Below are 24,525 nucleotides of genomic sequence, written 5' to 3'. Positions count from 1 at the left end.
ATTTGGGGTGGGATGCAATGAGACTTTTTCTTTAGAGAGGTCAGTATACGGCGGATCTGCCATAAGTCCCACAGCTCGCTGAATCTTCTGACTGATGTTATAGTGATTAGAAAGGCCAACTTCATAGACAGGTGGATCATAGAACATGTGGCCAGAGGCTCGAGGGGATGCTGGTGAGAAATGACAGAACAAAACTGAGGTCCCACTGAGGTGCAAACTTCAACAGTGGAAAGGATCTAAGAATCCCCTTCAAAAAGCGAGTTGTGACAGAATGAGTGAAGATCATGTGGTTATCTGCCAGAGGATGAAAAGCACTGATTGCTGCTAAATGCTCCAAGAAGGAACTGAAAGTGAGACCTGGAGACCAATAAGTAAGAAAATATTCCAGGATAGCAGGGATTCCAGCCAGTTCTGGTGTTGCTGAGCCCAGGTGGAAAAATGCTTCCATTAGGCTGAATAACACATCTTAGTAGAGTCTTTTCTGCTTTGTAAAAGACAGATTGCACCATTCTGGAACATGAGCACTCTACATTTGATGTCCATTCAAATACCAGGCAATGATCTGCAGTGGTTCTGGACCAGGGTGCCTGAAAATGCCTTTGTTGTGTTGTGTTAGAAGGCCTGGAAACGGGCAGATGTTTAAGGTGGCTGAGCTGAGAACTTCAGTAGATCTGTAAACCAGAACTGTTTCAGCCAGTTTTATATAGATTCACAGATTCCAAGGCCAAAGGGACCATTGTGATCATCTAGTTAGGCACATAAAGGATGATTTGAGCTCTGTCTTGAGAGATTTTCTAAAGAATCTGTGGTATTAATGGAATGGGAGGAATAGCATAGATCCTTCCATAATAGCAGCTGAGAAGCTCCCAATGAGACCTTGCCCAGGGCCACTCTGGGGGATGTTTTTGGTCACATGTGAGACAAAAGGTTCAAGGATGGCACTTTCCATTGCGTGAAGAGAACCAAATTGCGACTTTCCCATTCAGAGTAGCAGAAAAATGTTTGCCGAGATGTCTGCTAGGGAATTCTGCACCCCTGGTAAATATACGCCTGACTAGGGTATGTAATGGCTGTTGCACCAGTTCCAGAGATTGACTGTCTCTATACAAAGTGGAAAGAGGATCTTGTTTCCCCATTACTTTTATATATTGTGACAAAGCTCTGTCCTTGTCTCCGTGGGTCTTGCGTTTCCTGACTGATTTCGCTAGCCTCAGAGGCTCACTGTGACCCTCCACTTAACTCTTCTCTCTCTAGAGACAAGGGTCACAGTCTACTGAGCCATTTTCATCATAAGCCAGTGAGGGAGGTTAAGAGAAGCTATCCTCCCTTGCACAGTCTCTGTTGTCTCCCAATCTTAGTAATTAATTGGGGGGCAAAAGGGAGGAGCCCAGGCCCATCCTCTACTCCGGACTCCAGCCCAAGGACCCTAATAGTATCAGCTATGGTAGCTGATCTTTTAGGAACAGGACACATATAATTCCCTGGGCTACTTCCCCACAGCAGCCTCCACTTCCTCAAGCTCCACTTCACCCTTATCTCACGGCCTTCTTCCTTGTGCTTGATATGGTGTGTACAGTTCAGTCTCTCCAACAGCGCAACTTCTCATAGCTCCTGACGTGCGCGCCCACCTGACTAACTGAGAGGCTTTTTAACTAGTTTCAGCCATCCCCTGATTGGCTTCAGGTGTCCCAATTAACCCAGCATCCTCCCTGCCTTCTGGAAAGCTCTTAATTGGCCCCAGGTGTCTTAATTGACCTGGAACAGCTGCCATTTACTTATCCTGGTACCAGGGATTTGTTTAACCTGGGGCTAATATATCTATCTCCCACTACTTTTCTATAGTCATCTGGCCTTGCCCTGTCACAATACAGAATATAGTTATCCTATTGTCCAACATTACTTGGACATGCCAGGATCAGATAAGTGGGAGGAAGGCATTGCGGGCTCAATGAACCCCTTGAGTTCTAGTAAAGTCATGCATTCTGGACTTCCTAAGGATCCAGAGGCCCTGTGCTGCATGATCACCCATATGAGCATCCCAACCTAAGAGGCACATATCAGTGAAGATGACTGCCTTGGGAGTCAATGTTAAGTAGCGGATTCCTCCTGAACTTTGGCTTTGTCCACCAGATGACAGAGTCTAAAACCTTGGATGGAACTTCCACCTCGTTGTTGATAGTCTCTCTCTCTGGTGAGTACACAGAGAGGAACCAGGCTTGAAGATAACAAAGATGAAGCCTGGCAAATGACATCATGTGTGTGCATGGTGCCATGTGGCTGAGGAGGGAAAGGCAAGTTCTGAACTGATTGAGGTCTGGGGTTTGATAGTGACTTGGTGTAGAACTCCTCTAGCCTGAAACCTCTTGGGAGGTAGATAAGTTCTTGCTGTGGCCAAATACAATGTCACCCCTATGAAATTTATGGAACTTGTGGGGGGTTAATATGGATTTCTTGTAATTAATGAAAACACCTAAGAAAGGCAGTAGACTGAGCAGGATTCAGGCTGCCCTCCAGACTTCTTCATAAGATCTGCTCATCAGAAGCCAATCATCAAGGTATGGAAAGATGGTGAATCCCCTTCTCCTCATTCAAGCCAGCACCACTACTGAAAACATTTATAAACTCCCTGAGTGCTGCATGGATAGTCCAAAGGGGAGGACTCTGAACTGGTAATGGTTTTGATCAAAGAGGAACCTTAGCAACCTTCTGTGCGGTGGGAGAACATCTCATGGAAGACTCATACATTTGCACAGGACAGCTACAAAACCACGTGCCCTCCTCTAGGGATGGAATTATTGATGCCAAGGCAACTCTGCAGAATTTTAGCTTTTGGATGAATAAGTTCAATCGTTGTAGGTTGAGAATGGGCCTCCATCCCTCATTCTTTCTGGGGATCAAAAAGTAAGGGGAGTAGAGTCCCCTCCCTTGATATTTAGGTGGAACTTCTTCTTTGGCTCACCAAAGGAGAAGCTGAGTCCACTTCCTGTCAGAGAATCATCTCATGAGAATGGTCCCTGAAAAGGAACTGTGAAGGGGGTTTGTGCATAGGAGTAGCCAGAAACTCAATCAGATAGTTGCTGTGAATAATTTCCAGTATGCATTTGTTGGCAGCTAGGGCCTTCCAATTGCCAGCAAAATGGGTAAGGTGGCCTCCAAAAATCTGAGGAGACGAATGATGTGGCAACAATAAAGGTATGTGGGAGTCTCTACAGTCTCATCAAAAGAAACTCTTGGACTATGGGTTAGAGTAAGATGTTGCAGAGATTGTATTCCTGGGACTATAAACCTTCTGTCTTTCAGTGGCCTGAGGACATTGATTATAAAAGAGCTGAGGAGGCAGTCTCACCTTATACTTCTGTCTGTGAAGTTCGCTCTTGGGGGCATGGGTACAGAGATGCCAGAGAGTGAAGAGTTGTCTTGGAGTCCTTGAGGAAGCTGAGAGATTTATCTGTCTCCTCATGAAACAGACTGATCGTATCCTGGATGGTAGTCTGTACCTATCTAGGGAAATCTGAAGATTGTAACCACAAGTTTCTCCTTATAATAATGGCTGTGTTCCTCTAGACCAGTGGTTCTCAATCAGGGGTATGTGTAAGAAAAAGATTGGATCCTGGACTACTGATAATACTGATGGCTGCACACCACGGCTGGCAGGTTGGGAAGGGGGAATTTCCTTGGTTACAGTGGAAGTCTGATCTCATCTGGATCATGTGCTTTAGGCACCATGTCTGCTCTGTTTGTCTTGAGCCTTCGCCATAGGAACCAATGCTAGAATCAGTGGATTTGTATCCCTGCATGCCACTTTCACCTGACATGCATCTGAGGAAGTGGGTATTCACCCACGAAAGCTCATGCTCCAAAACCTCTGTTAGTCTATAAGGTGCCACAGGATTCTTTGCTGCTTTTACTTTCACCTGCTGAGATTTACTCGGGCTTAAGTCCTTGATGCTCATGTGTGCAGGCTCTTCTGACTTTGACAGGGTCAGGGAGGGCTCCTCTCTCTTCAAAGCAGTCCTCAAAGATGACAATTTTTTCCTATCCCTTTAATCTCATAGGAAGCGGCTTAGAAGTCTTCACCTCCATTCCTGAACTTATGCTTGATGAGACTGATGTATTGTTGGTGGATGGGTGTCTCTGACCTGGATCTGACTGGTGTTTCATAGGCTTCTCCATCAGGTGTTTCCTAAGTCTCAGTTCCCAACCTTCATGAGTTCTGGGGGGAAACTTGGCTGAGATGTGAGCCTTACCCAGGCAGCAGAGACAATACAGATGTTCACTGCTCATAGAAATGGAGCAAGGGCAGGAAATGCAGTTTTTGAACCTCAGAATCCCAGGCATAATCTCAGCCTTCTTGGGGGAAAAAATTCCTTCTTGGGAGGGGTAGAGGGGAACAGAAAATAACTAATAATACTATATGAGAAAAATACTAAAACTATTTAAAATATATTTACAGAAGTGATACAATAGGAAGGATCTGAAGATATCAAAGATTTCAACTCAGACCATCCAGTGGTAAGAAGGACCTGAAGAAGCACTGGCCCACGCTGTTTCATGCCCCCAATTCAGAGCACGAGTAGAACTACAGAGCATATACAGTCCAGCAGACAATGCTTGCAAAATATTCTGTACTCAGGCGCATGCATACCCATGTGTGGAATACACATGCAGACCATCACTTGAAGATGAATGGTAAGTTCTGTACTAACTTGCGGCAGACTCCTCAAGATGGCCTACAGGCTGCACCACAGCACAACATCTCTGCAGTGATCATCACTATGGACTCTCACCAACCTGCTTGAGATGCCCCCTCCAGCTGGAAGTTGCTCAAGGGACGGCTAGTGACACTTATATTGGACCTCTGGTGTGCCTGTGCTGGGGAAATTGTTCCCCAGTCCAAATACTTCATCAGAGCAGCATATAGGGACCAGAACAGGAGGCACAGCTGCAGAGTTTTTGCCTTTGCTGTCCCATACAGTCACTGACCGTTTTTAAGTATTACCGTAAAAATGACATAAGCCAAGATGTTTAATTTATGAGTGTACGGACTGCTTAATTTTACTATTTGAACAAAAAACCTGGAAATAGCATTTGGCTGAAGTCAAATTTGGATTAGACTGGTGACTAGAGCAATAATGACAGAAGTACATGTAATACATATTTATTCTAATACAGCAGGATTATTAACAATAACAGAATGCCATAGTTAGTCAAGATCATAACTTTGTAAGACAAAGTATTTGTTAGATATGACTTTCCCTGAAGAGTCTGCACCTGAGGGGCATGTAGATAATCAAGGTGCACTTTTGTTATTTATCAACCATTCAGCATTCAGCATTCTGAAGACTTGACTATTAAGCTAGTTAAAAAACACATTGTTTAACGTGCACAGGCAAGATACTGGAATAAAAATGAAATATTTACAACAGATTGTATTAATATACTTAGTCGTTCTGAATAAAAAGAGCACCCTCAACCTCCTAATACCCTGACAGGTTTACCAACAGTGCACGGACAGAATGGACAGGCCGGACACAAACCAATCACGAAGAAGAGGAGGAGAAAAAGTGGCTGAGAGGCTATGATACAGGTAGCTGGAGAATACTGATGCTTCCTTTTAGTTATTCAGCTTCTAATAGTTATTTGAAATTATTCTTACACCGAAATATTAGAATTTAGTTCAAAATGTAACTAAATTTATATACACCCACTGCAAGACAAAAGGTACACAAACAATTCCATTTCAAGCTCATCATTTCTTGCTTCCCCTTTTGTACTGATAAAGTTACAATTTTCAGGAGTACTTTACATCCGGGTATACCAGTTTACCCAATATTACTACATATTAAAACATTTTTACAGAACAGAAAATTTTTGGTTTTAATCCCATAAATGTCTGTTCTGTACAGATTTGTGGGTCAGTAGATCAGAAGCTCAGAAGTATCAAGATGGGAACAGCAAATCCATTTCACATTTGACACTACTAAGCATTTAGAATATAGGTCCTTATGACATTTATCCCATTGTAACCAACTTACTCTTCTTGAATAATTGTGAAAACGCACACACATCCATTTTCAGTGTCATTTATAACTCATGAAACATCACAAGAATACTTTTTCCTAATTTTCATTAAAGAAATATTTGAAATTGATTAGTCTCCATAAAAAATGGCAACAGATAATGCATCTTGCTATTATTTTTTATTAGTGATTAAATGCTATATTCATGGACTGGCCTTAGTGTACAAATTGCATGGAGATGGGAAGAAGAAAGATAGAAATGAAGAGACCATCCCGATCTACCTCCTCTTCAAATAAAGTGAAAATAAAGAAGGGGAAGAAGAAGAAAAAAAGAGAAGAGAATAAGGAATCCCATGTGGCATATATTATAAGTTTAAATACAGTATGCAGAGGCAGAATGAGACTCACTATTTAGGTACTGCAGAGTTCAAAAGAATACTCACAGGAATAAAAGCTCCCAAATCTTCAACATAACCAGGATGTTCCTTAAGCCATTTTTCTAAATCCTTCCTTTTTGGTGCATCATCCCCTGCAAGTCTTGTTCCATCTTTCAGGTTAATAACAGGAACTGGGCTTTCTGCATCAAGTAGACCTTGGGACTGAGCATAAGGAAGTGCTGGGTTTATTACTGGAGCAATTTGCGAGGTGTTAATGCCTGGACTAACCTGTAGAAAGACAAAATGTTCTGAGAAATATGCAATACATTGGAAAATGAATTTCACAAAGAATATGTAGGTGGTCTCCAATTTAGTTAAATACACAGCCAATTACATTCTGAAAAAGATCTATATGTAATTTTCCATATTGTAATTAAGCAATATTATAGATGTGGCTTTTTGTTTGTTTTTAATAAAAAACCTTTCCAGTTCACATTTAAAAGATTATAAGTAAGGCAATACTTGAATTGTGAGATCATCAAAAAATTGTGAACAAGCCATGGAAAATTGCAGAAAAGTAATAATGGACCTTATTATTTGCAGTAATAAAGTCCATTATTACTTTTCTACGATTTTCCACTTTCAGCCACTCATGGCTTAGAGTGGTGGCTCCCGCTGTCGTCCGCCTGGGGCTGACAGAAGGAGCCGGGGCAATTTTCACAATATTGCAAGTTAAGAAGGACCTTAATTATAAACTTATACTGAGTAATTCCAGATTAAATAATTTGAATGCTAAAGTTTAGCAATTATTTGTTCACAGCACAATAAGCTCAATGAAGTAAAATGGATCTCATATTTTGGATACAGAATCACATTTACTTACATGATTAGGTGGTTTATTTCTATTTATAAAGAGGATGTCAACTCCTTCTACATTCTTCCTCCTTCCTCTCCTCTTTTTGACTACAGGTTGGCTGTCCACTATCACTCCATTAGCATTAGCTGTTAACTGATTGGAAGCACCTATCAAATTAATAATTCAATATAATTAATGAGTCAAAGGTGTGTTCTGTTTTAATCAGGAACACATTCAATAAAAAAGTTCCATAATTTGAAATAGTGTAGTTTAAAGATAATTCCCACATATAAAGAAAAAATCATCTAACTCAGTGGTCCCCAACCTTTTTGTGGCCAGTAGCACATTCATGTTTTCAGAAGTGTGTGGCGGGTGCCAGCAATTTCTCAAGGCTTATTTTGTATTTGTACATTAAATAATACAAAACCCATCACATTTACTATCACATAATACATGAATCCATAAGATAAAAAGGGTAATTTTACATATAAAAGGTATTAATTAAATTATTCAGCAATTACTGTCACCTTACCATGTAAATTTGCTCTTTTTTATCTACTTGTAAGAAAAATTAATGAGTTTTCACAAAGTACATATCAAACAGTTTTCATCTTACTTATTTTAAAAAGGTAAAACATTGTTGAACTGCTGGTCCAAATATATTTATTATTCTTACTTTAACACAGAATGAAGCCTGCAGCCCCAGAGTTCTCTGTCCCTGACAGGCGCGGGGCCGTGGTTTCTCTCCGGTTTAAGCCGCAGCCCCGCGCCTGTCGGGGACCAAGAACACCGGCGCCTGCAATCTGCAGCCCCGTAGTTCTTTGTCCCCTGCAGGCGCGCAGCCCCGGCTTCTCTCCCATGCTGGGCACTAGGCAGGCCCCGCACCTGCCGGGGACCGAGAACGCCAGCGCCCGCAACCTGCAGCCCGAGTTCTCTGTCCCAGGCAGGTGCGGAGCCCTGGCTTCTCTCCCCTGCTGGGCACTAGGTGGGCACACATAAATGCCCCAGCAGGCGCCATGGCGTCTGCGGGCACCGTGTTGGGGATCACTGATCTAACTGCTAAAGAGACCCTGTAACAAGTACAGAAAAACAAAAAGGATCAATACATCATAGCTGCAGCTGCTAGTACTATTAAAATAAAACTGTCAACTATTTTTCCATCTCCACTGTATAAGGGAAAGATCTTTTAACTCCAAATGATTAAATTTAATTTTCTAGTACAGAAGAAACTATCGGTGCATTTTATTTCTTTATTTGTGAACCAACATTATTCAGTGCTGTTAGCCTGACCATGATTAGCTCAGAACAGTGTTTTTAGCAGACAACCGCTCCAAAGCCAGCAGGAAAGACACAACCGTTTGTGAAGTATCACCCAAATTAGTGATGTTGAAAAAAGGAAAGCAAGTGTTCTTAAATCAGTATTCTATACATAAATATCATTCACCAGCATACTGAACCAATTTTAAGGTAACATGTTTTGGACTTAAATTCCTAGAAAGTTGTACCCATTTAAGAATCTCCATCAAGGTACTGAAAAGCTCAACATTCAAAATATGAGAGACTGCACCATCTTCCAAAATAATGTCTTACGATTGACTTAAAAACGTGTGTGTGTGTGTGTGTGTGTGTGTGTGTGTGTGTGTGTGTGTGTGTGTGTGTGTGTGTGTGTGTGTGTGTGTTTAAAACCACTTTTTTTCACCTGTCTTGATTTGTCACCTTTCCAGGGGAGCGGCCCATGCACACTGTGTATGTGATCATCTTAGGATCAAAATGCAACCTTAAATACACACAAAAATGCAGCATCTTTTTTCACTGATTAGAGGGAACTCCGCTTACCTTCTATTGACCTCTTGGGGGGCATGTGGCAATTCCATTCTATCCAGTCCTTAGCTAAACAGGATAGGCAGCTGCTCCAATCACATTCTTTCTGCATGTTTCCCCACAATCTACTGTCATCTACATTCACTCCCACTCATATTTCCCCCTCCCTCACAGTTTCTTACCCATCACATTCTCTTTCACACCACATTCCTCTGCATTCTTTCAGCTCCTCTCACTTTGCCTTTATATCTTTCTGCCACCCTTCAGATGGCCTCCTGATCCCAACATTCCCTAGTAGCCCATTCCATCTGTATTCTGCTTCTCAAACTCCTTTGATTCATAGTGCCCTGTCCAGTTTCCTAACCCACTCCATTCCCTCATAGTCCCTACAGTCCCATTCCTAACGCCTCTATATTTGCCTGGCCCTCAGTGAGTAATGGGACACTATCTTCCCTGACTGTAGCCTGGCTTCAGAGTCATCGGAAACCAATAGGATGCTATCTATCTTTGTTAAGGGCAGCCTCACATTCATCTGATAAGGTCAAATGGATATATAATCCATCTTGCTAAGTGAGGATTTTGCCTTCAGATCCAGATGGTAATGGGATATGGCAGCCATTTTAGATGAAGGCAAAAATTTGCAAGATTGAAGAAAAAATAAGACATTAATGAGAACCCTTAAAGATCCCAAATATTGCACAAGTTGACAACACTGTCAGACATATTTAATAGGCTTAAGGCTCTTAGATGTATTATCCTGTTTTAAGTTGAAACTTGACATACCAAGTTTCTACTACTGTATTTTTATGTAGCTTGTATTCAACAAAATGATTTCAATAAACTTCTATTCTACATAAATGAAAAATGTGTACATTTTTCAAAATTAAAGACATATTTTGGAATTGCTGTAACTCGAGCTTAGATTTTAAAAATGTAAAGAATTGGTCAATATTATGACCATCTTAAATATTGTGTCTACTTCATGTTTACAGACATTATTTTTCATAAAGCTTACTCACATGCATAACTCAGGTATACATGAGAGATTATTGTAGAACTGATAAATGAAATTGTTTTCAATTGTTCACTTAATTAATGTAACTTCTGTTCACCATTCACTACACTTGCCTATACTGTAACTTCTGTTCCATATTGTAATTCAAACCCCATTTTAAAACACTCACTCCATTTTGTAAAAGCTTCCTCCAACCTTCATTTTTGCAAACCCAGCTGTAATCTTATTAGTTTAGTTTAGATGTGTGAATGAGGTATGTATGAATGATGGAATCAACCTCCAGCCCAGCCTGTCCTGATGAGATAAAGTTCAAATACCAACGGCTGAAGACCTAGACAACAGCCCTAAACAAAGTAAAAAGCATCTACCCTAAAAAGAAAAGGACAACAGAACAACAGAAGGAAGATCAAAGCCAGGTCCACGGCTGAAAGTCACGCCTGCAATTGATGGGTGATCAATCTAAACCCAGAAGCAGTGTGACACAGCAAGACCTATAGACTTTGAATCCAAACTAAAAGCCTATAAAAAAGAAGGGTGAGATGAGAAACTCTGGGTAACATTCTGCTGCCAACATGGAAGAACATCGGTGCCTGCCTCACAGAGATCCAGCTCAGCCTTGTGCCCAGCTTTCCTGGCCAGTTAGCTGCCACAAGCTACGAACCCAAGCTGCAAAATCAAGCCATGAACTTAAGCTATCTTCAGGACTGGTAACTATGCAGCAGCTGCAGAACACCTGATGAATGTAGGTGTGTGTGTGTGAGTGAATGTGTGTATGTGTGTGTATATAGGTATTAGGTATAATGTGAGTGTGTGTGTGTGTGTGTGTGTGTGTGTGTGTGTGTGTGTGTATATATAGGTAATAGGTATAATGTGTGTGTATAAGAATTAAGATATTAGTTATTAGTCATAAATTGTTATAATAAATGTGGCATCTTTGTCTTGTCCCCTTTAATAAAATCCTGCTCGTTTTTACTGGTCTAATATAATTGGTACAACATTATAATGTCTCCATAAGACATTACGGTCTACTGGGTTACTATTACTTACACACACACACACACACACACACCACAAAGTTCTTAAGAAGCTATTGTAATGTACAGGGTAAATAATATCCCTTTTAGACATTTTCTGAATACATATTCACATAATAAAGCTATTGACAATTACTACGCTAACCATCCATAAGTTTACCACAATGAGACCATAGTGGCACCAAAGAAATCATGACACCATCACAAGAACTAGAAGGCATCCAATGAAATGGAGAGGTAAATTTCAAAAGTATAAAAGGAATGCCCTCCCTCCACCCCCCGGTGTAATTAACCTCTGGAACTTAATGACTTTCATAGCTATAATTAGAAATAGATCCAAAACAAATACCTAAATCTAAACATTCCTTGTTATGAAAAATCGAGGGTCCAGATCAGAGGCTACTTTCCCGCTGTAATACATACTTCTGAACTATAATACAGTTGAACTATAACACAGTTTTGTTCAGATTATTATTAAGGATCACAGTAATAAAGCACAAAACTGTCTCTATTGGTCTGTCACATCTTACACGCATTTAACATGCTTGATTTCAGCTTTGCACGGTCGGGGGGGGAAGTGCGGGTGATTGCACCAGCGTGAGATGTAAATCTGCTGTTCCCACTAAAATAATTTATGGGGGGACTTGACAGCAATAGCATGTCTTTAGGCCTGTGATAAGGTTTTCCCCTATAATAACCCTGGAGAGTTGGCAAAAAAATCCAAAAAAACCACAACAGTTTAAACAGTGTGTCTGCCCCGGAGTGAGTGTGAGATGGGAGAAACGAATCTGCTGTTCCCACTACAGTACTCAGTCCCCCTGTGCCTCTCGGTGTGCATCTCACCGTCCTGAGTGAGATTCTACTGTGCCTGTACTGTGACAGTACGTATTTTTCAGACTGTATAACATGGCCCCTAAATGCAAGGCACTTACTTCATCTGGTGCTCAACCGAAGAAACAGCGATGCGTTCCAACGCTGGAGGAAAAACTGGTTGTGTTGGACTTAGAGAGACGGTATGTCCATCGCCAACATGGCGCGCAAATACGGCTGCAAAGAATCTAGCATCTGTGCCATCAAGATTTGAGAGGATAGAAATTTGTCAAGCCGTGGCATCAAATGCTCCAGAAATTGCTAAGGTGATGAGCCAAGTGTGTGACAAGACTTTAGTGAAGACTGAAAAGGCATTAAACTTATGGCTGGAAGACATGAATCATAATCGTGTGCCTATCAATGGCAACATGTTGCTAGAAAAGGCTCTTAGCATCTATGTGCTGTTCAAACCTCCCGCCGAAGAGGGACAGCCTTCTGATAAGAAGGAATTCAAAGCCAGCCAAGGTTGGCTTATCAGTTTTAGGAACCGCTTCAACCTCAAAAACATGCAGACTACTGGTGAGGCTACATCTGCCAATGAGGACACAGCAAAAGCCTACCCCGAACAATTAAAAGAAAATCATAGAGGAAAGGGGCTATCTTCCAGAACAAGTTTTTAATGCTGACGAGACTGGGCTCTTCTGGGAAAAAAATGCCCACCTGCACTTACATTTCGAAATCAGAAAGACAAGCCCCTGGCTTCAAAGCAACTAAAGACCGTGTGACTGTGTTGCTTTGTGGCAATGCAGCTGGGCATTGCTCTACAGGCCTGCAAATCACTGTGCCCTAACAGGCAAGAACAAAAATCGCCTGCCTGTGTTCTGGCAATCAAATAAAAAGGCTTGGGTGACGGCAGCATTATTTCTGTATTGGTTCCACAAGAGTTTCATTCTGGAGGTCAAGCAGTACCTTGAGGAGAAAGGACTTGACTTTAAAGTCTTGCTGATCGTACACAATGCTTCTGGCCACCCTGCAGCACTCCAGTTTGAGCATAACAACATTGAAGTCATCTTTCTCCCCCCCCCAATACCACCTCCATCCTCTCGACCAAGGTGTCATTAGCTGTTTCAAGGCCACGTACACGAGGTTTACATTTTCACGGATCCTTACCGCTATGGATGCTGATCCCAATGTTAGTGTGATGGAGCGTTGGAAGTCCTTCAACATTGCTGATTGCATCACTTATATTAAACAGGCAATGGATGCAATCAAGTCTGAAACAGTCAACGCATGTTGGCGAAACCTATGGGAAGACTGTGTGAATGATTTTAAGGGTTTCCCAACCATTGACAAAGAAGTGCAACTCATTGTTCAGGTGTCCAGGAAAGCAGGTGGTGATGGCTTCATCGACAACCTCAACGAAGATATTGAGGAATTAATTGAGGGCCACAGAGAAACACTGACTAATGAAGAGTTGGAGGAACTGATAAAATCATCTACAGAAGACGAAGATAATGATGAACAGGAAGTGCCAGTAACTTGGAATCTTCATAAATTTTCTCAAGTGTTCCAAGCAGCGAAACACTTTGAATGATTTAATTTCTGAATATGATCCTTCTATGGAACGAAGCCTCAAAATCACAAGTAGTATTACGGATGATTTGAGACCGTACCAAGAAATGTTTGAGGAGCTTAAGAGACAACAGCGACAGTTGCCAATCACCATGTTTTTAAAGAAAAAACAACCAGCAGAAGCAGAGCCCACACGATCAACTCCTCGAGCTGAACCAGAGCCAACCACTTCGTCTATGACTCGCTCTCCGTCACCAAGCCTGGCCCACCATCTCATGGATCGACAACAAGCCTTGACGACTCAATAATAGTGTTGTCAGGGGAAGAGGAAGACTAATCATTGGAGTGTGTAGAGTACAAGACTAGCAAGATATCCAGGGTGACTGATGACTGTTCAGGTTTACAGTATTGCATTGTACTGTTTTCATTTTTTATTCTGTCATTCTTCTGACTCTCTATTATGTTATTAAAAATACTGTAAAATTACATTTTGCATATGTAGTCTTTATTATATACTGTACTGTACATTGCTGTATACAATACATAGTACTGTACAGGGTTGTATACACAAAATTGTACTTTATGGGTGATTTAAGGGATTTTCAAGGGTCATTTTGACTATATGCAGTTTTTGCTTTACGCGCTGACTGTGGAACGTAACCCCAGCGTAAAATGAGACAGACCTGTATATTACTATACTTGACTGTTTGATTGCGTCAGACATAGGAGACAGATTACAAAGAACGCACAGAAAATTAACACAGAAAATGGCAGACAAAGTATAATGGCTCTTTGTCTACTTCCCTACAAAGAGATTCGTGTGACCAGGGAGCATTATGTAAATTGACACTATAATAAGTCATAATGTTTACCTGATTCTGGTAAGGATTTTGGAAAATTGACAAGGCTGGTCTCTGAAGCATTCTGGAGCTCACGTAGCCGAGCCAAGTATTGCTGCTGTCCTAATGTGCCTTCTTCACTTTCAAATAGCCTTTTCTGAGAAAACCCCTGCTTCTGAAAAGTCAATTTCAAACCACCTTCCTGTTAAACAAATGCCAGGGTTAGAAGTTCAGGATTCTTGCATAAAACACATCTATTCCAGAAGAGCTGAGAGAAAATGAGATCACACAAGACTTTAATCAAGCCTTGCTTTTCTTCCAAGTAACCAATCTAACCAGAAATTTTACAGGACCTTTATGAATACAAATTGTGAATAAATTAATATCTTAACTGAAAAATTCAGATACTGAACATCTATCTACTTCCTTAATCTCATCCTATGCAAATCCAATTACTAGAACAGCGTTCGCATCCATTTGTGTTTACTATCAACAACTCTCAAATTACAAATATAGGAAATGGGTATTTTAGACACCTCTAGTATGGATGTGAAACTCAGAATTTATTTGTAATCTTTTTAAAAGTACATGAAATTATAAAGTGCTAATTTGAGTAGGGCATGCTAAAATATTCAAAAAAAGCCAAACTCACTGGAAACACCTATTATTTATGCAACTAACCAGATTATTAGAAACTGCATAAAACAGGCCATTTGAGGAAGCATCTGAACAGCAGGATTTCAGAAGTTTCAAGAGGGACATACATTCAGTTATGATCCCTCTCGTGGGATATGCAAATTTAAAATTGCTCAATGCCCAAAAGAAACATATCCAAATACCCGTAAACTAATGTGCAAAGGAAGTAAGAGTGAGAGCAGGCAGCCACTTGCAGGTAAAGCATGCCGCACACCGCAATCGCAATCAGGTCCTAGGGCAATAAAAATAAACATACGTCATTGATTTTCACTGTAAACTCCTTTTCTCGTACATGCTTCTTCACCTTTGGCATCTGTGGCGATTGATCATGTTCTTCCTTAACACCTGCAGGTGGGGGTGTTGGTGCACTAGGTTCAGTGTAGTCTGCAGCTGCACCCGGGCTGTCCAGAAGTTTGGTTGTGTAGAAAGATGCTACTGTATTGCTGTCATAACTTCTTCTTGCTGAAGGCCATTTACCTTTCAACACTGTTTGACAAATACTGTCTAGTCGGTTAATCATAACTCGATCCTAGAAAAAACAAGAATTTTTTTTTTTTTACAAAGGAACTGCTTACCAAATCTATACATTATGCCATTCAGAATGCAAATCTTCCTCTTCTACAAAGAAGAGAAAGGATGATCTTATGGTTAAGTCACTGGACTTGTACTCAAGATTTGGGTTCGATTCCTGGCTCTACAACACATTTTCCTATGTGATTTTAGATAAATCATATAATCTCTGTATACCTCACATAACCATTTGCAAAATGTGGACAATGATACTTCCTTTCTTCCACTCTCTGCGTATCTTGTCTATTTAGGTCCTGCTCCTGCAAATACTTAAGCCCATGCTTTGCTTTACTCACATGAGTAGTCCCATTAATTTTAATGGGAATACTGTGGACAGTAAAATGAAACAGTGCAGAAGTGTTTGCAGATTTTTGGCCATGACCATTTGGGCTATCACCTAACATATGTTTGTGCAGTGCCTAGCTTAATGGGATCCTATTTAGGCTGCGGCATGTAGGTGCTACAATAATATAACAAACAACCACAAATATAAAAATAAATCTGCATGCTCTTATTCACAGTTCCTCTTGTCATGTTTGAATCTGTTCTGTTCCAGATTCAAATACCTTAGGTCCCAAGATGGCAGAGCACTAAGCACATATTTAATTTTAAACACACAAATAGTCCCACTGGAAAGTCAAGAATGTACTTAGACCTTAAGCAATACATGCTGAATTCCCCAAATAAAATGTAGGGGGCACTTTTAGAAGCTCTGTAATATAAAAATAAAATCTATAAAGTTTGCTGATACTGTTAGAGCATACATATTTGTCCAAGATATGTGAACATTAAAACTGCCCAATATATAAAATGCTCTTTACAGTTCTCTCCTAATCTTGTGTTCTACACCACTATACTCAGAACAAGCGCCTACATTTTCAAAAATGATTAGTTGTTTTGTTATGCCTCTATTTGTGGGTGTCCATAAATGGGCCTTCCACCTTCCCTATTAAAGTTAGATCATTTAAGAGCTCAAGTGGCTCTCTTAAAAATTGAAAATCATGAACACTGAAATCAAAGTTTTTTTTTTAAGAAAAATATTCATGATGTTCGTGGAGTGGATGCAGCAAGCTCCTATTCCATCTCCTTGTTCCAAAAATCCATTTACTATATAGTCTTCAGATAGATCGGTTGCAGGACTGGCGGCCGAGTCGTTGGGAGACCCGATGGGTCGGTATTGACACTCATGCCAAGGGACATGTGTCTCCACAGATCTGTGTCAGCTGACTGGCGAGGCGCGCTTCGAATCCTGCTGTCAGTGCTCAGGGTCTGGAGACCGAAGAGGGCTTCTCTGAGCCTGCCCCAAGTCCGAGGCATGACAACTCCGTGCAGGCAAGTGCTGGTGGGATGTCCCCTGCAATGGGGAATGGAACTGCTGAAGCTGGGACACTCAGAATGAGGCAGATTTACTCCTGGCCTTGGATACTGTCAGAGCCGGTGTGCGCAGCACCAGTAGCGTCAGGATCTCCTGCACTGCCTGAAGGGACTCGGGCGCTGATGGGACTTGGAGTTGGTGGAGGCCCTCGTCACCGTCCGGTGTGGCAGGCATAGTATGGGAGGGGCTTGATCGCTCAACATGAGCAGGGGCCCAACTCCCTGATGGAGGTGTTGAACCACCCAGCATGTGTTTTTGCTTTCCTCCAGCCCTCTCCTTTCTCTACGGAAAGTGGGAGAACTTCCTCTCGCAGACCTCTTGGGCTTCTTGGCTGAAAAGGGGGATCAGTGCCAGCTCATAGATGGCACTGACGGGGTGCTCCATACCGATGCTGCGGTGCTCGGGCCAAGTTGGACCTCTGCTCCGGTGCCGGGGTCAGCGCTGACCCCATCAGCAGTGCCCTGAGATGGATTTGTCTCTTTTTTGTTTTGGGTTTGAACGACTTACAGATGCAACACTTGTCACTTATGTGGCCTTCCCCTAGACACCTTAACAGCTAACGTTTGGGTCGCTGATGGGCATGGGCCCACTTACAAGGATCGCATGGTTTAAAGCCTGGCGATCAGTCCCTAGGCTGAGGCCCATCCGGGACCAACTAACGAGAACTAATACTAAGGGTAAATACTAAACCACATACAACTATTTTAAAAAGCAACGTTCATGAGACACACTGAAATAAGTGAAAGCTAGCTGAAGCAGCAGAAGTTCCAGCACCGCAACTGGCAGCAAGAAGGAACTCAGGGTGGGGGGAGCCAGCAGTGCCTTTATACCGCGCTATGCAGGTGCCACTGCAGAGGGCACCAGAGCCGGTCCCCTACAGATACTGCTAAGGGAAAAACTTCCGGCACTGGTGCATATAGCAAGCACACCCCTCTAATATGGAATGGACATGAGCAAGCACTCCAAAAATCATAGATTTTTACCTAGAACTGTCCATCTGATCCACCCATGTGCCTCTGCTCTCCTTGTGCACCACATCAAGGGAATAAAAAGGGGGGGGGGATTGCCAGACTGCCAGCATCTCAGCTCCTTCTCTACCGCCATTTCCCAGTAGGAGAATAGGGAGCGGCGAAAAAGGGCAGGTAGTGCACTATATATAGGGAAAAGATATCTCAAAGAACTCCTGTTACTACCCATCCTCCTCCTTCCAGGGATTGTCCCTATGTGTAGTGCACAACTGGTGATTCACAAGCTGTCACTCTAAGGAGGCAGGTGCCTAGAAACCTATGACATAACCTATCACTTCTCTAGGCAGGGTAGGTTTGCATCAGACACAGTTGTTCACACTTTGTACACAGTATCTAGAGAAGGCACGTACAAAGTGCCAGGGTGCTGCTCTGCAGATTTCAGTAACAGGGATATCTTTAAGGGAAGCTACAGATGTTGCGCCTGAGCTTTAACTGAGTGTGTTTAACTTGAATGTGTTTCTGGTGTAAATTAAGCAAGTTGTGACCAAAGACAAAGAAAAGCACATTTACATGCATGGTAAACAAAGCCATCAGGAGAGCAAGTGGGGAAAGATGACCACTTAATGTCGATGGGGTATGGAGAGTGCACCCCCCACTCCCGAAGCCCTCCTGCCTCTTGAAGCAGCATCACTGAACTTTGGGAAGACAAAGAGAGAAAGCCATTTTGCCTTCTGTCACATGAGACACTAAAAGGGCCAAAGCTCTTGAAATCATAGCATCGCGGATCCTTTAACCAAGCAGTTTGAAGTCTCTGGGAACTGAATATAGATGAGAAAACTGCTTAACCAAAGATTGCAACTTGTTGAAATTAAGTTTTAATTTTAGAAGCATATTTTTACTTTTGTTTATTTGTTTAATAAACTTGTTTTATTTATACTATACACCAACTCAGTGTGTTAACCCCAGTTAAGTTAATAAGCTTTTGGGTACTGTCTCTTGAATGGAGCAGCAAACTAACTTCTGTAAGTTTTTGCTGAGAGGGCTAGGCACTACATGGCAGACGTTTTGTAGAAAATACAGCATAGGGAGGGTCTTGGCGTCACCCTGTGTATGCCGGTTGTTGGCATCAGGGCTATAAGCCACAGCAGCACAGCATTTAAGACATCTAGAGTTCCAGACCAGGCAGTGACACAACCTGACTGGTTTGAGTCAAAACCCAAAATGTCATATTGGCATAGTCACAATAGGATTTACCCCCAGCTTGCTATTTTAACTCATCAACCCCCAAGAAAAATGACCCAGCTATCACATTTGAGCTTGAAAATGGTATTACAAACTTACCTTTGGCCAATATGATGCAGCCAACATATATCCACCTTGCAAAAGATAGTTGGAATTTGGCGTCCCGTTGTTCAACTGGAAACAGTCCTGGGTCTCATCTTGTGTGGTGCTCAGAGAGGCTACACTCTCTTCGTCATATGCTTTGATGTGAGGGGTTCCTTCTGCTAAATAAAAGTATTACATATAACTTGAAGCAGTATAGAAAAATATAGCTACTTTTTGTTTAGGATGCTCCACAAAGTATGTAAAGGTTTGGAAAGAAAAATTTGAATACTAATAAAAAATGAAATTTTTACTTTGGGAATATGCAAGGCTGATTTTTAAATTAGGAGTGCTGAGGCTCTTCTACGTAAATTGTGAACTACTACTATTACTCTGCACATAACTATATTCCTATTCTCTTTTCTAGAGCTTAACATGTGAAGTATTCAGATATTTCAAAACAAGTTACTTGCTAAAGTCTAATATGAAATCCCTTGTGTACTTTTTAGAACACACACATTTCATTTTGAAGTGAAATGAAATGTGAGTTCAAGACAATAAATCAATTCCATTTTTAAATAGCAAAGTAAGCAAGGAAAGCAAAGTGGTTGTCACCAAAGTGTGTTAAATCTATTGAGGGGATATTACTTTTTATATGTGGTCCATTTCAATTATTGGATGGGATGTAGAAGGCTCTATTTGCCTCCCCAACGTTTTTTTAAATGATGTGTCTACATAATATTACAATTTTAAACATGCATTTTTAAAATCTGAGTTTCTTTTCAACTAACATTCTATTGTTTCTTCTTCTTCCCGACCCTCACCTATTTACCCCACATTCCAACCTCAATTTTTTCATTTCTTTCCTCTTCCAGACCATCTCCAACAGAAGAAGAAAATCAGGGATATTATGTCTCTGTGTTTGCACAGTATAAATTTCCTTGTAGCAAGGCCAGACATATTTTTAAACTAACAGCCAACGCTGCATAGGAAAGAGTACAGATGCGAGAGCAATGTCAGATAATTCTGCAAGACTCAAACTTACGTGTAACAAAAAATGCAAGATTACAATTATGTATATAAGTGAAAGCGAAAGATAGAGATTTTCATTGCTTTAAATCAGTTAATATCACATATTTTAGCTGTGCACTGTGTGGTTAAGTTATGAAGGATGGATGGGTGTAGTTTTTTATTTTTTGTAGAAAAAGCATGTGTGTCACAACACACTACTTTCTACAAAAAAGTGTTTCCATTATCAATCTAATAATAAAATATTGATAAAAAATGCTACCCCACTTATTTGCTAAAATATTACAAGTTTTCTGTGGTAGAGAACCACAGTTTGCCTCTCTGCTGAGCCCTCCCCCCCAGTCACTCTCTGATCCTGGGCCAGATGTGCATCAGGATGGTCCCAAGCATAATTCAGCACAGTCTGAAAGACGCTGTAAATTGTACCACCTGCCAATAGTACTAATGGTAGCTTAGAATCATTCAGGTGTACTTCAGTCCTAGCAAAGTCTCCTTTCTCTAAACACAATTAATGACTAACCCAGCTCCACAACACCACACGATCCCTCTGTGCAAGGGAGACTGAGGGGATATCATCTCATGGTGCCTAAACTGGCTTTGCACCCAGAATCTGCTTGTGGCACAGCACTAAGCAGCCACAATACAAGGATGAGAATGCACTAGATAACAAAAGATAACTCATAACATCCATGTCAAATCTCAACTCCTAAATATTAATACTTCAAAAACTGAAATAGATTTTTAATGCTTGGGACCACCAAAAACCTCTCTATTTCAAACAGATATGTAACTCATTTTTCCTGTATTCCCTCCGCCCCTTTCATGCAGGTCCAAAACGTAGAGCCTGCTGAAAACTTTCTTCCCCTAGAGCAGTGTTTCTCAATGACCCGTCTGTGGACCAGCACCAGTCACTCAGATCTCCCTGACACAGTTTAGGAAGGCAGCAGAAAGGTCCAGGGTATCAAAAAGGTTGAGAGAAACACTGCTCTAGAGAGCCCTGTAAGTAGCGTGGAGGTAGAAGTGTTTTGGCGATCCCTTCCATCAACTGAAGTATTGTTTTCATGCAAAATGGTGCAGTTGCTAAGCATGAAAATCCTGGGATTATAGAAATAATGGAAGTATTAACAATGGTTTAGTAACCAAGATTAAAATCGCTAAATAGTGAGACATTTGTTACAAATACTGTCTTCTCAAAAACAGTTTGAACACAACAGATAGGTCTAAAATACTAGTTTCTGTCAAGTGTGCAATATATAGGACAACTGCACAAAAGGTGCTATAAATGGTGTACTACACATGAAAAAAAAAAACTTATATATTAAAGAGATGGTGCATAATGAATTGCACTGAAGTTAAGAGAACTTTCCAGCAGTTACCAAATCTTAAAAATGGAAATTTCTAATTAAACAGCAACAGAAAGTCAGACAGACTGATTTACACTCCCTAGCTAACATTTTACAACTAAAGAGTCAGACACATCATTGGTCACATAGGCTAAACTGGCAGGAGGTGGAAAGGGCACGAATACAGTCCCTATTACCTGAACCTGCAGCAATTTCACAGGATACTGCCACTAAACCTAAATTTTATTGTTAAATTGTTTAAGCCACTCCTCCTGGTCTCTTTTATCAGTTTCTTATAAACAGCATCCCCTTGAAAATGCCCATTTGGTCCTGCAGGCAGAGGAGCATTGCAACATCAGAGGTTACTCAGTCAGTAACTCTAACCCTAGCCTTAAACCTGAACACTAACCTGTTTACCTTAGTCATCTCCCTCCTTGACAGCCAAGTCAGAGAGATTCTACTAAAACAGTTTTAAGTAGGCAAAGGTAAATGATCTTGCCTGAGCTAGGCATAGTGTGGAGAGAGCCACAGTGCAAATCTCATCTCATTCCTATTCAGCCAATATAGCTCCTGATTTAGAACAGAGATTTTCAAACTGGGATGAGAGCACGGAATATATTTGGGGGGGGGGGCACATGAGAAGCTGTAGCGGGGGAAAAAATGACTGTACTCATTCAGAGCTGGGTGGCCAGAGAGCTGCAGATGCCTGCCAGGCAGCGCTGCCACCAATAAGAATGACAATATCATACCATGCCACCCTTACGTCTTCACTGCTGCTGGTGGGGGCGCTGCCTTCAGAGCTGGATGCCTGACCAGCAGCTACTGCTCTCTGCTCTGCCTTCAGAGCTGAGTGGCTAGAGAGCGATGGGGCCCAGGGGGAGAAACTGCTACAGACACAAAGAAGGGGTGTGCAATAAGTTTGAGAACCATTGATCTAGAACAGCCCCTCTATTCCAGTCCTGAACTCCTATGCCACCCCAACTCTCTTAGTTCTGACTGCCACTTTCATTTGCTGATTCATTTTGACCAACAGAATTGAGTATGCAAATAAACTGGAAGGTGAGAGTGATGACTAGCTGATTTACTTCTGATGTCACAATGCTTCAGAGACATGCCATCTCTGACTGCCATGCCAACAGTTGACTGTTATGCCTCAGGTTGCTAAGTCAAATACATACTATAGTCAAGATTTTTACCACATGGAATGTATCAATAGATTTGCTATGGGTGAGATTTTCAAAGGTACCTAAATAACACAAACACAAATCCTATGCAAAAAACCCACCATGGAACTAGTGCTCCCAAGCCACATAGCTGATTTTGAAAATTCTATCTTATTTGTTCCTAAGTCCTACACTAATCCACATTCTTGTTTATATTTTCTGAATAGTTTTGAGGTCTGAATAGCGGTGCAAAAATGCTTGAAAATTTGTCAGTGAATGCAAAAAAAAAAAAAAAAAAAAGAGGAGCAAACACACCACATTGCTTTCTCTAATATTTCTTGTACTGGCAGTGATCAGCTTAGTAACACACATAATCCAGGTAAACTTCACTATACTGAAAAATCAAAGCTGAGTATCTGGTCACACACATTATGGTCAAGATTTTCAGATCTTGTTGAGAGGCTATATTGCGGACATAATACAAAGTTGCATTCACTATGTTTCTTATAAACTCTTCCAGAGCCAAGACACTGAATGACTCAAGTGGCTGGTATGGAATACAGAGCCTTACCCTTCCAGATTGCCAGTGACAAAGCAGCCCTGGGCAGCAATGCCAGAAAGGTGCTGATGACCGTTCTGTCTCCTATGGGGAATGCGTTTGGCCACAGCCCAGATCCACTACACTGGTACGTACGTTACAAAAAACATCAGCACAGTCGGCACTGTTAGATAGCAGAGTGAGTAGTGTGGCTAAGTAATGAGTAAGCAGGGAAGGTGACTCCACTACTGACCTCTGCAGCTGGCTGCGGAAGTACGTGGGTGGGGCAATATGATGAAACTTCAGTTTCCAGGAATGTGTGTAGTACCTTTCACCAGTTTTAAACTAACATGTGAAACCATATTCCAAAACACTGTGTAGGTTCTGTAAACTGTGTGGCTGAACTGTTGAAATATCATCATATTTACATCAGGTTGTTCTAAATATGACTGTACAGCCCAGCACATATAATTCAACTGTTTTATTTCACATTCTCCCTTCTCAGGGATTCATGTTTGGAAAGTCTGGGGAAGTTCTGACCAAGAGATTGCGATCTTTGTCATTCAAAGCATTGCTTCAGCAGATACAGGTCATGTTTCTGGGTCAGGGTGATAGACAGCAATTATGCAGCACTCCTGCCATGTGAGCCAGGTGGCTTTTGTGGGCTGATGTTTGTATAACACCATGAAAATTCCTGGTTCCCTGCGGCTTGTGTAGAGCCTCCTTCCAATACGGCTTTGAGAGAACCCATCCGTATCAATATATTAGAAGCAAGAAGAAGATCAAGGACAGGGTAGGCCCACTGCTCAGTGAGGAGGGAGAAAAAGTAACAGGAAACTTGGAAATGGCAGAGATGCTATATGACTTCTTCGTTTCTGTCTTCACCGAGAAGTCTGAAGGAATGCCTAACATAGTGAATGCTAATGGGAAGGGGGTAGGTTTGGAAGATAAAATAAAAAAAAAAACCTAAGTTAAAAATCATTTAGAAAAGTTAGTTGCCTGCAAGTCACCAGGGCCTGATGAAATGCATCCTAGAATACTCAAGGAGTTAATAGAGGAGGTATCGGAGTATCTAGCTATTATCTTTGGAAAATCATGGGAGACAGGAGATATTCGAGAAGACTGGAAAAGGGCAAATATTGTGCCCATCTATAAAAAAGGAAATAAAAACAACCC

The 24,525-nt window shown here is 41.4% G+C and overlaps 1 protein-coding gene across 13 annotated transcripts in view; it reads right to left on the bottom strand.

Moving 5' to 3' along the window:
- CHD9 (chromodomain helicase DNA binding protein 9) overlaps positions 1–24,525 on the bottom strand; it is a 202,578-nt gene that overhangs the window by 11,538 nt on the left and 166,515 nt on the right. For 9 of the 13 annotated variants that reach the window (XM_050922495.1, XM_050922502.1, XM_050922496.1 and 6 more), the window contains 5 exons: positions 19,295–19,458; positions 15,297–15,569; positions 14,378–14,546; positions 7,281–7,420; positions 6,464–6,685 (listed from right to left, as the gene is read on the bottom strand). In XM_050922495.1, coding sequence (XP_050778452.1) covers positions 6,464–6,685; positions 7,281–7,420; positions 14,378–14,546; positions 15,297–15,569; positions 19,295–19,458 — 968 coding nt within the window. The remainder of the gene's footprint in view (positions 1–6,463; positions 6,686–7,280; positions 7,421–14,377; positions 14,547–15,296; positions 15,570–19,294; positions 19,459–24,525) is intronic. The other 4 variants (XM_050922500.1, XM_050922505.1, XM_050922499.1 and 1 more) reach the window with 3 other exon arrangements.

This window comes from Gopherus flavomarginatus, chromosome 14 (assembly GCF_025201925.1).
Source record: "Gopherus flavomarginatus isolate rGopFla2 chromosome 14, rGopFla2.mat.asm, whole genome shotgun sequence".
NCBI lineage: Eukaryota > Metazoa > Chordata > Testudines > Testudinidae > Gopherus > Gopherus flavomarginatus.
This window is presented reverse-complemented; position numbering and strand designations above follow the sequence as displayed.